Raw genomic sequence first — 18,746 nt, forward strand, 5'->3', positions numbered from 1 at the left:
TACACTTATGGAAATATGGACATTGTGGTGAGACCTAATTCATTTTAAACCGCAGCTTTTAAGACCAACCAGATAGGAGGTCCTTATTTTTTGTAATGGATATTTAAACAGAAGTGCATATTTGATCACATTTAACTTGCATCAGTTGCTGAGTCTGAAACAGAAAACCCAGAATGACCCTGGAACATATCCTGGATACTCTCACAGTCACCTTATCAATCTCTTGCAATGCACTCTGTAAGCTATACATACAGTGGGGCAAAAAAGTATTTAGTCAGCCACCAATTGTGCGAATTCTCCCACTTAAAAAGATAAGAGAGGCCTGTACTTATCATCCTAGGTATACCTCAACTATGAGAGACAAAATGAGAAAAAAAAAATCCAGAAAATCACATCTGATTTTTAAAGAATTTATTTGCAAATTATGGTGGAAAATAAGTATTTGGTCAATAACAAAAGTTCATCTCAATACTTTCTTATATACACTATACACTATATGCAATGACAGAGTTCAAACGTTTTCTGTAAGTCTTCACAAGGTTTTCACACACTGTTGCTGGTATTTTGGCCCATTCCTCCTTGCAGATCTCCTCTAGAGCAGTGATGTTTTGGGGCTGTCGCTGGGCAACACGGACTTTCAACTCCCTCCAAAGATTTTCTATAGGGTTGAGATCTGGAGACTGGCTAGGCCACTCTAGGACCTTGAAATGCTTCTTACGAAGCCACTCCTTTGTTGCCCGGGCGGTGTGTTTGGGATCATTGTCATGCTGAAAGACCCAGCCACGTTTCATCTTCAATGCCCTTGCTGAGGGAAGGAGGTTGTCACTCAAAATCTCACGATACATGGCCCCATTCATTCTTTCCTTTACACGGATCAGTCGTCCTGGTCCCTTTGCAGACAAACAGCCCCAAAGCATGATGTTTCCACCCCCAAGTTTCACAGTAGGTATGGTGTTCTTTGGATGCAACTCAGCATTCTTTCTCCTCCAAACACATCTAGTTGAGTTTTTACCAAAAAGTTCTATTTTGGTTTCATCTGACCATATGACATTCTCCCAATCCTCTTCTGGATCATCAGACAGGCCTGGACATGTACTGGCTTAAGCAGGGGGACACGTCTGGCACTGCAGGATTTGAGTCCCTGGCGGCGTAGTGTGTTACTGATGGTAGCCTTTGTTACTTTGGTCCCAGCTCTCTGCAGGTCATTGACTAGGTCCCCCCGTGTGGTTCTGGGATTTTTGCTCACCGTTCTTGTGATCATTTTGACCCCACGGGGTGAGATCTTGTGTGGAGCCCCAGATCGAGGGAGATTATCAGTGGTCTTGTATGTCTTCCATTTTCTAATAATTGCTCCCACAGTTGATTTCTTCACACCAAACTGCTTACCTTTGCAGATTCAGTCTTCCCAGTCTGGTGCAGGTCTACAATTTTGTTTCTGGTGTCCTTTGACAGCTCTTTGGTCTTGGCCATAGTGGAGTTTGGAGTGTGACTGTTTGAGGTTGTGGACAGGTGTCTTTTATACTGATAACGAGTTCAAACAAGTGCCATTAATACAGTTAACAAGTGGAGGACAGAGGAGGCTCTTAAAGAAGAAGTTACAGGTCTGTGAGAGCCAGAAATCTTGTTTGTTTGTAGGTGACAAAATACTTATTTTACCGAGGAATTTACCAATTAATTCATTAAAAATCCTACAATGTGATTTCCTGGATTCTTTCCCCCCATTCTGTCTCTCATAGTTGAAGTGTACCTAGGATGAAAATTACAGGCCTCTCTCATCTTTTTAAGTGGGAGAACTTGCACAATTGGTGGCTGACTAAATACTTTGTTGCCCCACTGTACATCAAGCTGTACATCTGTGCATCCTTACATACTCTGAGGACAAAGAAACTGCTGGCCAAACACGTACTTGACATACTTTTTTGACACATAATCATTTATTTGATTTTGTTTCATGGGATTTATCCCTCTCACTTAGCATATATGTGTTGCTTTGTCTGTCCTTCCATCCATCCATTCTACTCAATTGACTGAATACTGTATTTTGTCCTTCGGTTCCAAGCAGTGGTGGAAGAAGTACTCAGATGTGTTACTAAACTAAAAGTAGTAATACTACAATTTAAAAGTACTTTGTTACAAGTAAAAGTCCTGCATTCAAAATTGTACAAAAGTAAATGTACAAAAGTATTGGCAGCAAAATGTATACTCAAAGTACCGAAAGTAAAAGTACTCCTTATGCGTAATGTCCCATTTCAGAATTGTACATTTATTGAGTTACTGGGTTAATTTTATGAATATTTATGTGTTTTATCCCAACTGGTAATTGTAGAGCTAATTTGAATAACTTTATAAACTGCTGCTGGATATCTGAACCTATACATGTATGCCAAAGTGTATTTAATAATTGATTTCTATTATGAATGATCTATTATTCTAAACCGAAAAAAGTAGCAAGTAACAAAAGCTGTCAAATACATGTAGTGGAGTAAAAAGTACAATATTGGCTACTAAAATGTACTAGAGTAGAAGTATAAAGTAGCATAATCTGAGAATACTCAGGTAAAGTAAAAGTACCTCAAAAGTGTACTTAAGTACAGTACTTGAGTAAATGTACTTTGTTTCTATCCATCACAGGTTCCAAGCTGTAATGAATTGTTTTCTCCACATTCATCAGAGAACCTGAGATAGTGCATAACTAACTCAATTGCGCCATCTAGTGAACACATGCAGTTTTTTTCATGGAGGGAATTGACTGCTTCATCCAAACTAAGGCACCACAAACCTGATTTGCCACATTATTTAGTGGGAATGCTGATACAGCATTCCAACTATCTGTTATGCTACGCACGAAATTCTTTATTATTCCGCCGGGTTATTTTGCATTACATACAATACATTCCACATCGCAGAAACTCCGTTCAAACATCAAAACGTTCAGCTCGGTCGGGAATCGATGGCTATTACTTTTCTCATTCATAACTTTCATAATTCCAGAGATACATCCCATAATTCATCACATTTTTAACATGGAAGTCAATGGAGAAACTCTTCAGACTTAAACAATCTTCATGCAACTTCAACTGCTCAGAAACCTCATTCCAACTTTAAATGTTACACATCTTTCTGACATTATTTGTGTAACACTTTTAAATCTGATTCGTACTTTTAGAGATGTTAAACATTGTTCAGACCTTGGTAAAGAGGCTTTCTTCAGATTTTAGAGTGCGTGATGTCACAGTGGAGGACAGATTTAATTTTGCCTTCATATTTTCTTTTAAACCTGCCATAATTCCCAAACCCTATCCTGAGACATAATTTTAGGAAGTAGGAAAACATCTCGTAGCTTGAAAAATAAAAATAAATTAAGCAAAAATAATTAAACAAAATGCCTATTGAGGGCATGAAGTGACAACAACTTTCAACATTAAACCCCATTGTAAGTTCAGCCTCATCTTTCCCCACCACAGCAGCCACACACCTTTAGTTAATCTGCCAAAAAGCCACATTATTAACCCGAAAGTACACAAAAAGTACACTTCAGATGCTCAAGTTCCTTGACATGCTTCACGCTTTGAAATTTCGCCGATATCTGTTACGGTTCTTCAACAAAACGTTCACATGTAAGAGGTTTATCTCTCATTCAGAACAATGAAAATGCTCTCCTCTCACTGATCACCATGGAAACCTTTGATCTCTGGACACGTTGTTGGCTCAAATATAAACACCTGTGTCACGGAACACGATGATGTCATAACTCCAACTGACATGCTCAGAGCAGCAGACTTCAGATGATGGTTAATGGTCCTGTCCTCAACAGCTCTACGTCAATTATGGGGTGTCATCATATGCCGTTTCCATGGAAACGCATCACTCGCCATGACACACGATGGCGCTGTAGCTCCAATGGACACGGTCCGGTCATCCCACAATATTCACCTGTATATCACCTCTCCATGTCTCAACAGCTCTACGTCAAATCTGACATCTCACCATATGCCGTTTCCACGGAAACGCATCCCTCGCCATAAAACACGATGTTGTCGTAACACCTATGAAAAGGGTCAAAACAGCACCACACTTCAGATAATGGTTAACGGTCCAGCCCTCAACAGCTCTACGTCAATTACGGGGTTTCATCATATGCCGTTTCCATGGAAACGCATTCCTCTCCATAAAAGACGATGTCGCTATATCTCCTTTGAAAATGATAAAAAAGTGCTCAAACTTCACATGTGTGCTAACAGTCCAGCTGTGAAGACATCTACGGGACAGCTTTGAGATTTCTTCAAATGCTGTTGCCATGGCAACACAATGCTCGCCATGAAACACGGTTTTCTCATAACTTCAGTGAAAATGCTCCAAACGGCCGTATTATGGGATGTCATTAAATGCCGTTGGTATGGCGACAGATCATTCACCATCAAGTTAGTTCAAAAGTTTGCAGTTCTAATATTCTGCTGCTTTTACAAGCCTTTTTACTTTATTTTCTTCTCTCATCACACATTCAAGCATCCAGTGTTCATGTATCATTTCAATCTAAATTCTTCACTTTGTTCTACACATTACATTTCAGCATAGCACTTTAGCGTCAGCTTTTCAGCATAAAGCATTCCCACTAGCAATTTCTTCAGGAATAGCGTTCTCTAGTTTGAATTTGGATGCAATTTGATATAGACAACACATTTTACACCCTGATAAGAAAGGTTTTAACATTAAAAGGCATGTCTGTAATATCAGAATTTATATGAATTGCACCTTACACACCAGAATCTAAATAAAATGTGATCGAGCCAGTTTGCTGTTGAGATTATAATTTACATTTCCTGACACTCCTGAGTCTCATTGAGATTCAAATCTCTTTTTCATGAGTTACCTGACCAAAAAGGGCACCATGAACAAAGTTACAACAGATAAAACACAGACAATACAGGCAGACGAATACAGCGGCCGTTAAACACAAATTAAATGGCACAGGGAATGCAGAACTTTTATATGAAACGGAATTGCTTATTTAACCAAAGCAGGAGATCTGAGTAATTCTTCCACCACCGCTGTGCGTAATTGTATCTGTAACTCTGAATCTGTCTCTTCTTGTTGAACATTTGACTAAAACGGATGTAGTCATTAATGGGAACAGATGTGAATCTGAGTAACACGGGAACATGACAGCAGCTATGTTTATACAGGAGCATTATGTTTCTCAATCACCGCTGTGTTCATGCAATCATGTGGTTTGGGATCCTACAATTAAATGCCATGTGATTATATTATGAATAATCACACTTCCTCTCATTACTCATTAGGTTGACTGTTTCCTATTTCCTAATCACATTCTCATATTTAATCAAGATAGGTCTGTCAGATGGTTCTCTTTCAATGTGTTGCTTCATTTCTTGTAAGTCAAATTAAAGGTGTACTCGAAATGCCTCTGAGGATAAACAAATATACTTTAAATTATGACAATGTTAGGGCTTTAATCTAATGAAATTTTAGAGAGTGGTTTTAATATATTTCCTAGAAGCAGTCAGACTGCAGCATGTGGATTTAACATGTTATCATCACAGTAACTTGTTATGCAGAATGTAGTTTCTGTAGTTATCTAAATGGGGTGTACATTATGTAGAAATCTTTAAATATTTGTGTTGGTGGTGACCGTCCTCTAGTGGTGAGCAGTGATGGAAGAGGTACCCAGATGTTTTATTTAAGTAAAGGTTATACTACCGTTTGAAATACTTTTCAAACAAATGAGTTATGTCACAAAATACTTCAAATACAGATTTTCCCATTTCACAAGTAAGAAATACATTATTAGATAATAATTATTGATGCATTAATGTCTACATTAATTTAATATTGCAGCAGCCCATTCTAATAACTTTGTAACACTTTAAAACAAAAAATGTAAACCTAATTTGTTGAATATGTTTGGTGTTATTAAGATATCTGATATTTGCCTCAAATGTATAGGCTATGTAGAAGTATAAAGTAGCAGAAGAGGGAAATACTCAATTAAAGTACAATTATCTGAAACGTATACTTAAGTACAGCACTTGAGTACGTTTATTTAGTAAGTATGTAAGTGAGTTAGTGAGAAACTTATTTAGTTATTTAGTTTCCACCACTAATGCAATCAGACTGATCACAACGATCAGGACAACAGCGGTAGTTCTACATACATCCACAAGAGGGCAGCAATGAATCTGAACAAGCCACACACTGTGAGTGTGAAAGTCTATGCATGAAACCCCTTAATGGGAGCCGTTTAAGAAGAAAAAAACGCTCAAGATTTATAATGCTGAATGTGAAAAACAGGTCAATTGTTCAAAAGATCTGTGTGCATAAAGTGTTATACATCACCCTGAGGCTTGAGAAGAAACTCTTGTACGTTGAGCACACAAGTAGTTTCCTTTTAGTTGCTCCTCTGAGAGACACATTATTTGTTGTTATTGTGGCAGCTTTACATTGCTCATTGTAAAAAAGTCTCTGTTAAAGCCTCTCAAAAAGACTGTGTCATACTTGATATGTCTTTAAACAGACAGCTGACTCACAGTCACACATACACATCAGACTGTGACTGGCAGAGCAAATCGAATAGACTGTCTCTCCCACATTTTGTCGTCAATAAAAAGTTGCCAGGGATGTCAGGGACAACCATCAGCATGTATGACTTAGACACGCCAATTGGTCAGCTCTGCTAAATCAGACACCTGCCAAATAAATCATAAACATATAAAGAAATAAGAAGTAGAAGAAGTGTTTGTTCCTTAAATGTTGTGAGCAGGCTATAATGATGAATAGGTGCACAAGAGTAAAGCTTAGACTAAGGCCTCAAATTGAGTTATTTCAACAACAAAAAAAGCATTGTATTAAGCATTTTGTTTTATGTTTTGCATTTCAGAACAATGCTCAGTGATTTTGTGGTTTCATAAACTGAATGTGACCTGAATTAATTTAGTTTTTAGTGCATGCTTGCAGCGAGAAAGTGGCATGTACAAACTTCAAAGGAACTGAGTGACTGTGTCCAAAAGTGTATTTTATATGTTTAACTTAATGCCCTGAGCCGCCTGACACGTATTAGACACGATCCACAGTAAAAAATAAATTCACTGTAACTTCAGGAGACGGCGGTGACTGATGTGTCGAGGCCGCTGTTTGTCACAGAGGGGGTTGTTGGAGTTTCCTTGTAACCGGAATTAGCTGTGAAGTGCGACCTTGAGGTGTGAACACGGAATACGAAAGGTCCGGCTTGCTTCAAGAAAAAGGTCTCTCATACTTTGCACCTCGTTTGCAAGTGAATCTCTTAACAAATAAAAACGGGATTTGGGCGTGAAGCGTGGATGGAAACGTTTGAATAAGAGTTTTTTACGCATAAGCAATTATAGGCTACTTGTTGTTTTTTTAATATAGAAAGATACAACTTTATGACATAACGTGCAAAATCACGTGTGGTATATATCATCTGTTATAATATAACAGGCTCTGACACCATATTTTCGAAAAAAGGAATGCTTCCAATGTAATACAAATAAATCTGTGCGCAATTACGCACAGGCCTTTTTTTGCTTGGTGCGTTTGTGGACGTGTTGCCTCGATTTATTGCGGGTCTGTGCAGCATGTGCAGCTGATAGGCCGTGGTGTTAATGTATTCACGGAGTGCAGAGCTCCTGCTCGGGATAGGCCCACTGTCAGGTGATGACGCGCTACAGGACAGGCGCAAGGGGACAGCTGAGCCAGCAGCACCGGTCACTTTCATTTGAATGCAAATCGCCAAGAGTTGAGGGGTTGGCTGACGTCAGGCCGGCCTTAGTAATACCTTTACCATCTTGTCAACAGAGACACATCATGTGAGACTAGAGACAGACTGGAACTATACGTCGCATTTCACACTGGGAACCCATTTGGACTATAAAAACAGCAGACGGATTGTTTTTAACAGTTTTCAGGGCTACAATGTTGCCTTGAAATCGGTTGCATCTTCCCTGTTGCTGTTGTGATCATATTTAATTCTTTTTTGTACAAATCATGTATGTGGGATACATTTTGGATAAAGAAACTGGCATGTATCACCAAGGGCCAGTAAGAAGATCGAGCATCAATATGCCTCCACAGAACTTTGTTTCTACACCTCAGTACCCAGACTTTACTGGATACCATCATGTGCCAAACATGGAAACGCACCCACAGTCTGCGGGGAGTTGGGGAGCCACTTATGGAGCTCCACGGGAAGACTGGGGTGCATACAGCCTGGGACCACCTAATACTATCCCTGCACCCATGAACAACTCCTCTCCCGTACAAGTTCCCTACTGCTCATCCGAGTACAGTCACATGCACCCTCCAGGATCTGCGGTGTTACAGCCGCCGCCGGAAAACGTTAATGTTGCACAGCTTTCTCCTGATAGAGAAAGACGCAATTCATTCCAGTGGATGAGTAAAACTGCGCAATCATCATCTACAGGTCAGTAATTGTAACATTGTGCCACACTTGGTTTATGCGATTGTCTTGGTTTTTGCAACAGTAACCTTTTACTCACTCAAGTTTTGTGTTTCTGTTCGAGTTGTTTGACTTTGCCTTGTCTTTTTTAATACATTTTCCTATCGAATGTATTACTTTAAAACAAAAACTAAGCATCAGTTGAACGAAAGTGATTATATTTGGAAGGAAATGCCAAAAGGAGACGATGCGTAAAAACTCGGCAGAAATGGAAGGCAGGAAAGCCTGGTATTTTGACAATTGCCTAATGCTGGTTTCTTAAATTTAACAGAATACCCAGAATGAGAATATTTAAAGTTTTGATTGAATATGCAATATAATAATGCATTTGCATGAGACACGCAGCAGACAGATTTTCCATATCTAATAATTCTGAAAAGTATAAATGCCAGCAGCTCACTCATAAAAACATGTTTGCTGCTCTGTGGTGGAAATAAAAAGGTGTGAGGAATCGGCGCCAGGCCCAGTTGTGATGTTAATGTCATTATTCCTGGAGATGTGAGGTCGACTTCCCTGTCACATTGTTTGGTGTTTGGAGTGTTATCCGTCATATCCAGGCGGTGGCCTTTGCTTTTAACACCTCTTCACTTTGATATGCACCAACCTCCCTTCCTCTCCAAGAGTTATATTACCGGAAAGAGTGACGTTTTTTCACAGCCTGCGTCTGAAACATGGAGTAGTAGCTACAAACTGTAGGCCTTTAAAGTGGCGTGAATTACAGATTGAATATTCGTTCATTTTGAAGGCCTAGAATAAAACAGACCAGCTTATTTAAATCCATTAAAGGAATTTGGCCCATAGTCTATTGTGGGAATATAGATGTCCATCATCTTTTTTTCGAATTTGAAATCGTCAGCCATTTTGTTTAACTTGCTTACATACAAAAGTTGACAGTGCTTTAACAGGCCTGTAAAACAAATCCACCAATGCACTATTTGTGAAGTTGCTTCAGATGTTTGTCTTATCTCATGTGTAGTGCGTTTCTTTTTAACTTGTCAGCAGAAGATCTGATCGCTGGGGGTTTGAAATGCACTGTACTACAGTTGTCATCAAAGCAAGATGAAAAGGCTCAATTTGCGTATCTGAAGAGAAAGCAGAGAGATGTGGATTTAAGAGGCAGCTAATAAAGATGCTATGTGCAGATAGGCCGGTCCTGGCATGCAGCCTCCTCTGTGTAAATCGTCCAGTTTAACAGCCTGGCTGCTAAAAAAAAAGGAAAACAACAAAATGTTAACGCTGTTTTGTTTTGGTCACCTTTACAGGTAAAACAAGAACGAAGGAGAAATACAGGGTGGTTTACACAGACCATCAGAGGCTGGAGCTGGAGAAGGAGTTTCATTTCAACAGATACATCACCATCAGGAGGAAATCTGAGCTGGCTGTCAACCTCGGTCTATCGGAAAGACAGGTATGTTTATATCAGAATTAAATATATCTGCATGCTTTATTTTACTGCAATTGTTGTTCAAATGTGTAAATGGCATGTATGAAATCTGTATGAGCATTAATGGACAGCATTAGGCTTGTTTTTACCTTAAAAAGTGAGGCCTAAAGTCAATATTATATCATTAACATATTGGATACCTTATTTACATTATTAGACCAAAATACATTTGCTTTGAATATATTTAAAGATACCATAATGCCGGATAAATTGTCTTTTGTTATATAACATATATTTCTAATTATTTCATATTTCATGATATAATCGAATCCTTAATTACAACATTGTATTGATCTTTATTTTTGAAATTCACAGTTTTTAAGAATGTTAAGAGAAAATAATGACAAATGGAATGTGAAATATAAGCCTTTTCATTATAGCCTAGGCATATGTAGCTACAATATTTAGATGTCATATCCATCTGTCATTTGGTATTTTATTACTTTATTTTGGATTCGTAATAAATGGCATGTATATTTAACGAGTTAATATATGTTTTGATTAGTTCATTATTGGTATTTTCTGCTTTTTTTTCATTATTGGTATTTTCTGCTTTTAAAGGTAGGGTATGTAATTCACTTCAGAAACACTTTTTGTTATATTCCATTGAATGCTCTTAACATCCCGATAGCAATGAATACATTAAATGCTTTGACAATAAATATATACAAATATTTCATCTGTGGAAGCCGTGGGGCTGTAAAAAGCAGGTCCAATTATCTTCCTCGGCCCGCGGCAGATAATTGGAAGGCCTACCTGCCTTCCATCTCGTGCACAAACTTATCTCGTGCCCTCATAGGTATGTGCGCGTTCGTGTGTGTTGGAGGAGGGGATCTGTAAGGAAGTCTGAAGGAAGGGGCAGATTTTTTTCGATTTATTCATCCATTCTTACCTACCCTACCTTTAAGTTCTGCATACAAAATTGACCTTAAAATATATAGTCTATTCAATGTTCATTATTCTAAGTCATTATACAAATAAATACTTTTTTACCAGGAATAACCATTTGTGTATTTCGTTAGCTCTTTTTGAATATTTGTTAATGGGTTTTGGAATTTCTTGGAGAGTAAACGAAGTTGTCCACGCCCAAAATGTAAACTAAATCTTTACGCCTATTTTCAGGTGAAAATCTGGTTTCAGAACCGCAGAGCCAAGGAGAGGAAAATGATCAAGAAGAAGCTGGGTCAGTCTGACGGCAGCGGGGGGTCTGTGCACAGTGACCCGGGATCAGTGAGCCCTCTGCCGGTGCCGGGCTCGCTCAGTCCCTCTGACATCCACAACTCTATGTACCCTCCTCCGGGAATGAACATGTCATCTATCAGGAATATACAGCAAGTGACTGTGAATCTGTAACAGTTCACTCCGGACCATGTAACAAAACTGAGCACTCCGACACGCTGACAGGACACTTGGATCTGAACTCACGTCCTGAAGCACCAAGCTGTGGATAAAGATTTCATTTATAGCAACGAAATACTGGAGGCTCTTGAAATATTGCTTTTTTTTAAAAATATAGAATAGTTCTAATAACGTGGGGATTTAAAAGAATAACTAAAAAATCGACGTGTTTCAAACTTAAAAGCTTTAAATTTGTTTGTGAGTTAATAAGATATAAATATCGTTTTTTGTATGTGAAGAAGTGTATGTGAATAAAATGAGAATTCAGGGACATTATAATGAAGTTTTTAAACTGGATTGTATGTAGCTCGCCATGCAAACGGCTTTGACTTGACAAATCATTTACACGTTTTCAGCACAATATTATCCGCTTTAGTAAAGCAGGGAACAGCTGTTAATGATACGGGTAGAATGGTCGTTTCATGGCAAAATGTAAATAAAATGTTGTTTTACAGTACACCTGTCATTTCTATTATTTCTGAATATTGCTAACTTTTTTAAACATTGCATTACGTTTTTTTATTTTACATTTTTCTTGAGTAGCCTAGTATTTTACAGATCTACAGCATGCAAGCCATTTTCCTCCATCGGCTTATGGTTACACTTCATATTGTTGCAAGTTACAAATTCAGATACAGAACAAGTTAAGCCTCAAAATAGCTGTAAGCAAGATGTAATTTATTATTTGAAAATGTGGTGTAATTGTGCAAAAGAAAATTGCAACAATTGGCTATCTCTTTCCAAAACTGTATTTACAACCGTGAGCAAATGCATATGTCAACTCAACGCATTTATTTTTTATTTGGCTATTATGCAAAGCCTGAATAGACTGTGTAATCCAATGTAAAGCGCAATACCAGACTTTCTAATTACCCTTCTTTACCAAACACCTTTAATGCTGGTTCATAGTCTGCAAAATGGCCCACATGTTACTTCCCCAAACAGTAAAAGTGTCCACAAACGAATAAAGCAATCAACATTATGGTGGTTAATGGTAAGCCATACCTGTTTTATTAAATCTAACTCTAAATATAATATACATGTCTAAAACACCTTAAAAAAAAAGGCATTATGTCATCAGTGGGTGGACTTTCATTTAGCATTCAATGACAGGGAATTGAAATCTAATTATAGACTAAAACACTTTAACATAGCCTACATTCGGATAGGTGTGTTTTTGGCTGCTTAAAGTGAGGCTGGCTCAGAGTTATTAGTTTAAAGTGTGCAATTAGTACAAGTGACATGTTAATTGGAAGGTGGCTAGACTGACTTTCTTGACTTTGACTGTCCACGTCTTTAAGAAGTGTATTCCCTGATGATAATAAACATGTTAACACGTTTAATATATGCCCTTTATTATTTCCATTATGTTACAAACAGTTAATATTTTATGGGAATAGACTCCACTACCATCTATTATATATGCAAGCAATGTGTCACAGATGTCATGTTAGTTTTGGTGATAAATCATCTCTGGTCCCGCTGAGGGGCGATCATTACTTTCCATAAACTCCGGCTCAGCGCGCAGGCTCGTACGTCAGCGCGCTGCCCCTCCGCCGCAGACGTCATGAGCGTCTTACTACCCAACATGGCGGACTTTGATACCATTTATGAGTTGGAAGACGAAGAGGATGAGCAGGTAGTGAGTGAGGAACACTTGCCCAGATACTGTCTGGAGCCCGTGGTGATGCGGGGCGCCGGACACATCACAGTGTAAGCAGAGCCTTGTTCGTCGCTCCGGTCTGTCCGCGGGGACGCTTTGTTGTTTTGGTTTCTTCATCCTTTAGCCTGGTTAGCTCATGCTAGCCTGCTAGCTAACGCCAAACACAACAACAGTTAGCAAAGGGCTTGTTCAAGGGGACCGTTGGTTTTAACAATATTCACACGTAAACCAACGGTAACAGTCATATATCCCCATGGCAACCAACCATGCATGTGGTAGATTAGCAACCGATTTTGATGAGTTAAACTGAGATGAGTTAGGAAGTTTACATGTGGGGAACCGTTAGCTACAAATCTGTGGCTGTAATGTGTATTTTACCGAGACTAAAACATCATTACTGGACATAATAGTTTATTTTTAAAGTCAACACAAAATCACCGTCTGAAGTATTGTCTAAAGTGGCCTTTGTTGCAGGTTTCATCATTGTTTACGTGGGTATTTCAGCTAATTGACCAACATTTAAACTTCTACAGGGTGAAAAGTAAAGCTAGTCGTCCAATATGTTGTAAATGAGTTGTATTCATAACAAAAGTCCACAAGCCAAAAAAGGTTCATTACTGTCATTCTCATCAAAAATATCAGCTTACAACATGTCTTTAAGTTTGATTTTTAGACATGAAGTGGGGATATACATTTTAAAACTCAACACTATCTGTTACCTTTCACGAAGTTATAGTTGAGCTTTGGCTTTTCCAGGAAAGACCAACATGAGGAAATATTCTGGCAAAGTTAAATACAATATACTACAATATATCCAACAGACCAACAGAGGTTATCCCTGGCCATTGTTGGTGTTTCAATATATATATTATATACTTTTTTTTTTTTTTACAACCTTTGATAAATATGTGTATAGTATGCCCACTTATTTAATAAGTTAGAGTCTGACATCTTATAGAAAGCTTGAAAGCCTATCCTAGTTATAAATTGTAAAATGTTTTTGGGGAAGGTTGTAAGTCCTTGCTTACTCATCTGGACTCTGCCAGCCATGTGTATGTGTGGGTGATTTAATGAACCACTCCTCATAATGCCAACTATTACTGTATAGTTTGTGAATAAGCACGTTAAGTCTCATCGTGTGTCAAACTAAATATATTTTTCTCTGGACTATGTTTGTTCTTATGTTCCTTTTTAATAGCATATTGTGTTCTTATTTTAAGGTACATTTTAATTTGTATATCAATGCTCACATTTAGTTTTTCTGTTTCCAGGTTTGGACTGAGCAACAGATTTGACACAGAGTTTCCCTCTGTTCTCACGGGAAAGGTACAGTTGCTTTTTCAGTTTCTTGCACTTAATTCCTGCAGGCTGCTTTGTGTTCAATTCCAAGTAGAAAGAATTTGAAAAGCAATTAAAGCCACAGTGATCCAATTGTTCTGTTGGGCCTTTAAACTGCCCCAACTTCCCCAAACTGCCCCATTCAAACCTCCCAGAGTGGTTTTGATCTGACGAGCTGCATTTCAAGTAACGCACCACAGTGTATAGAAAAGAGCCTGAATGTGCTGCTGTCCAGCTCTGTAAATGAGTAAGCCGTCTATGGGGATCAGTTGGCGGGGACCCCAGTGTTTTGGAGGGTCCAGCTCCCGGTGATAAAATAATGAAATGAAGACTCGGCCGTAGACAAAGAAAGGAAAGCTTCCTGGGTCGGACGCAGAAACACAAAAAGGCTGCAGGGGTAAGAGCAGGCCGAGGGAAGTGTGGTGCAATAAAAAGTACCTTCAGTATTGTGACCCAGGGTGACATGTGATGGATGAGGTCACAATTATGATGATTGAAGGTTGCAGATCAGGCCCTGCTGGGCTTTATGCTGAGGTCTTTGGCTGTTTGCAAAGAGACCTTTGCATCCTGTCATAAAAGATTACGACCCCTGTTTTATGGCTACAGACTCTGCGAGGAATGAGCATCCATTCAAGTTGTTTGGCCGGCGCAGCCACAGGCACTGAGCTTATCTCTCCTTTGAGTCCCTCCTTGCCTTGAACAGTCTGGAGCTAGGTTAGCAAACCAGAGGCATCGTCTTTAGAGATCTCATCTCTGAACAACATCTGCAAATATCTACCTGTTGGTTTTTCTAAAGCTCTTTGATCTTTGTGCACAGATTTTCTTTTGAGCAATTAGGGATCTTTTCATGTCAGCACCACCGACAAACACTTCTCTCCCCCTCTTGCACTTAGTAATTAGGTTTATTGCTTCAATTGTCTGATAACCCCCCCAACTACATAGAGCCTCTAGGAGTATATTTCTTATGCACACATACAATCTTTCTTCTTCTTCTTCTTTTTTTAGGTTGCGCCAGAGGAATTCAAAACCAGCATCACCAGGGTGAACGCCTGCTTGAAGAAGAACTTGCCTGTGAATGTGAAGTGGCTTCTCTGCGGCTGCCTGTGCTGCTGCTGTACAGTAGGCTGCAGTCTGTGGCCCGTTATCTGCCTCAACAAGAGAGTGAGTCCCAGACCTCCTGTGACACCAGTCGGACAGTTTAACTCTCCCTTACATCAGCGCTTATTACTCAGGGGCTGTTTATAGCAATTCAGCCGCATTGGTCCGAGTTGTAGAGGGTAATAACAACTCCTGTTCAATTAGTGGCTCTGTGTAGAAATGACACATTGCACTGCCACAGCTCCTCTCCTGCTCTGTTCAAGGGTGTGTCATTTAAAGGTGGTGTTACCACTCACATTTAATGGCAACAAAGTGGAAATTACTAGCTGGTAATCAGGAGTGTAGTCCATAAATCTGACACTGTGGTGGTTTACTGATACCTGTAAAGTATTACATTTGCTCGCATTAACATACACATATGTGTTCTCTTTTCCTACAGACAAGACGATCCATTCATAAGTTGCTAGAGTGGGAAAATAACCGGTTTATCCACAAGGTGAGGATGACGGATTGCACTTTAGCACCTGTGTGAAAGTGCTTAAGTGTCCGTGTTCAGTGAGCAGCGCAAGTTGAGTGTCATCGTGACGGATAATGACCATTAATCTGTTTTTGGAAAACTCTAACCTGCCACGCGAGTCTCTCAGAGCTGCGTCAGATCTGGAGCTGGAGGTCTGAGAGGGCCGTGAGGTCAGCAGTAAATGCCGTGTTAATTTTGTTTTGTCTCGCAGCAACAAATTACTGCTAGTAGCTGTGCAGAGGAATAAAGGAAGATCTTCAGGGTGTCTGGCCAACAGTTTGACACCGGCCAGGCAAGACAGCAATGATCACAAATGAAACAGAAACTGAAGGGGAGATTTATGAAAGATTTTAGTGTGTGTGTGTGTGTGTGTGTGTGTGTGTGTGTGTGTGTGTGTGTGTGTGTGTGTGTGTGTGTGTGTGTGTGTGTGTGTGTGTGTGTGTGGTGTGGTGTGTGTGTGTGTGTGTGTGTAGTGTGTGTGTGTGTGTGTGTGTGTGGTGTGTGTGTGTGTGTGTGTGTGTGTGTGTGTGTGTGTGTGTGTGTGTGTGTGTGTGTGTGTGTGTGTGTGTGTGTGTGTGTGTGTGTGTGTGTGTGTGTGTGTGAAGGAGAGGGATGGTCACCTCATTGTGTCTGTGTCTTTTCTTCTCTCATCAGCTGGGGCTGCACTGGAAACTCAGTAAAAGAAATGTGAAAGCAGCAATATGATGGAATATGTAAGTAGGCTGACCGAACAAAGCATAATTCCTAGGAGATAGGATTACTCAATCTGCAACATGTCTCATTTATTCTTGTAATCAGTCCAAAATGACCTGGTGTATTCTGGCGTCCTAAGAAATGACAGGCCCAATTAGAAAAGCATTCCCGTTATGTATAAACATCTTGCCATTGTTCAAAAATAATGACGTGTCTTGTATTTCTCTCTCTGTAGGTGATTCTTATAGAATTCTTACCCAAATATCCTATATTCAGACCGGACTGAGGAGCCGTTGACAGACTGGACGTGTGGCCCTTGAATCTTCTCCTTAGTGCCTTGTATATACAGTATGTTCGAAAAGGGTCTGCACCGCTGTCCCTCCTGACGGCCCCCTACATCTCCCAGTACCTTGTATATCAGAATTTGCAACACTGTCACTTTGCTTTAGAGCAGATTTTGCACTTTTTCCCGACAGATCCAGACATGTCCCCTTCGTTGCACTCGGATGTGTTCTTTTTGTTACATGTGACAAATAAGTGAAACTCTCCAAAAGTGCATTTACCCCAAAGAACCATCAGCTCATCCCATCCATCATATCAGTAATCCCTTGCAAAGAATGTGACGCCTCCACCTTCCCAAACTGTCCTTGCCTTATGTATGACCTTTTCTTTTTAAATAAATGTAAGAAGAGGAAGAGGAGGAGGAGAAGGAGGAAGGCCCTGGGTTCCTCAACAAGTCAGTCCATTAAAATGCTGGTTGTTGGGTTTATGAATCCAGTTCTTTGCAAGAAGATGGGATGGCCTGACATTGCCTAGCGTACAGTGTACGTCCTCACCTTGTGTTCTCTCTTTATATTTGACCCTCTGTACCTGGGAGCTAGCTAGTATAAAACTTGACCTGTAAATATAATGTTAGAATAAGATGTACTAGTTGTATACTATTGTTTACATAAAGTTACTTTAGCTCTTTAGTTTTTCTGCCAATATATTGCTGTACCATAGTTTGGATCAATGAAAGATGTCTACGTACCTCTCTAGTTTATATGGACCCGTTTACCTGTAAGCCATTATAGTCGTTATGTTTGATGCCAGAGTTTAGGGCTGTGTATTGCACTTGAGCTCAGTAGAAAATCCCCCCCCCCCCGCCAGCGGTGCATGTTACCATGTGTTTTTTTGCCAATAAAGATGACACTAAACGAGTTGTCATCCAATAAAACTGGAGATGGTTGCAGCGCTGTTGGAAGAACATGATTTCAACTTAGCTCTTCCACTCATCAAACTCAAAGTTTATGATTTTTTTAAAAGTTTTATACTTTCCCCTGTGCTGTGTTTGCTCCTCCCGATGTGTGGGGACAGACATCTTCAGTTCATGGCGTATCGAGCAGATGTTTCCTTTGTTTCAGGCCTTCTGTCCAGTGTTAGTATTATTTCCTGAATCAACAGATTGCTGCATCGCGTCGTATTAGAGTGCCTCGGAGTAGTTGGTGAACCACAGAGAAGACAGGGTGGAATCTGTTCTCTTGTGCAAAGGAGATTTAAAACCCTCCTTCCAGTATTGTCCCCGTTACAGCTCCTGTAAATGTTTGTCATGGTGACATCATCCCTACGGAGAGAGAGAATAAACTGTTGATTTTGACTTTTCTTTTGCTTCCTATTTCATTTTGAAACCATTTTGTTGTGTGTTTGCCATCTACTGAATTAACGAGTGGTCATCTCTGTAAAAAAACAGATCATTATGGACCGAGGCGTGCTGCCCCGCACAACAGAAATGTGGCTATTGTCATGTTTAACAAGGTGTGGAATCGTTAACTTAACAAGACAGTCTGCATTAGCCGAGACATTATAAAACTGCTGTACAATAACACACTGCATACTTTCTAACGTTAGGCCTCAGTGGTCAGAGGAAACTGGACTGTGTCTTCACTTTACTCTCTCACATCCCCCGAACTCTCCGTCTGGATGGTTTTATGGTCCTTTGTTTTTTTTGTTTTCACATTCACAGCCTTTCCCTGTTTGGACAGAAGTTTTTACTGCCCTACTGCTCCAAAGGTCTGAAGCTGCCACCACACACTTAGATTCAGCCAAGCAGTTTAATATGTTACTC

The 18,746-nt window shown here is 39.7% G+C and overlaps 2 protein-coding genes across 2 annotated transcripts; both read left to right on the plus strand.

Annotated features, from left to right (window-relative positions):
* Positions 1-8,019: 8,019 nt before the first annotated feature.
* Positions 8,020-11,745, plus strand: cdx4 (caudal type homeobox 4). Its single transcript, XM_034093496.1, has 3 exons — positions 8,020-8,455; positions 9,754-9,899; positions 11,058-11,745. Exons 1-3 carry the CDS (start codon positions 8,020-8,022, stop codon positions 11,286-11,288), a joined length of 813 nt encoding a protein of 270 aa, XP_033949387.1. The 3' UTR covers positions 11,289-11,745.
* Positions 11,746-12,608: 863 nt separating this feature from the next.
* Positions 12,609-18,278, plus strand: chic1 (cysteine-rich hydrophobic domain 1). The gene is given in 7 exon segments (XM_034093615.2): positions 12,609-13,046; positions 14,268-14,322; positions 15,340-15,495; positions 15,872-15,928; positions 16,604-16,628; positions 16,631-16,662; positions 16,878-18,278. Coding segments are annotated over 7 exon segments (522 nt in total). The 5' UTR covers positions 12,609-12,900; the 3' UTR covers positions 16,929-18,278.
* Positions 18,279-18,746: the final 468 nt, after the last annotated feature.

Source organism: Pseudochaenichthys georgianus, chromosome 10, assembly GCF_902827115.2.
Source record: "Pseudochaenichthys georgianus chromosome 10, fPseGeo1.2, whole genome shotgun sequence".
Lineage (NCBI taxonomy): Eukaryota > Metazoa > Chordata > Actinopteri > Perciformes > Channichthyidae > Pseudochaenichthys > Pseudochaenichthys georgianus.

Bases quoted from the DNA above. Each gene is read 5' to 3' on its own strand.
- cdx4 (XM_034093496.1), top strand. From the start codon at position 8,020: ATGTATGTGGGATACATTTTGGATAAAGAAACTGGCATGTATCACCAA. The intron at 8,456-9,753 runs GTCAGTAATTGT...TCACCTTTACAG, and splicing joins TGCGCAATCATCATCTACAG to GTAAAACAAGAACGAAGGAG. The intron at 9,900-11,057 runs GTATGTTTATAT...GCCTATTTTCAG, and splicing joins TCGGTCTATCGGAAAGACAG to GTGAAAATCTGGTTTCAGAA.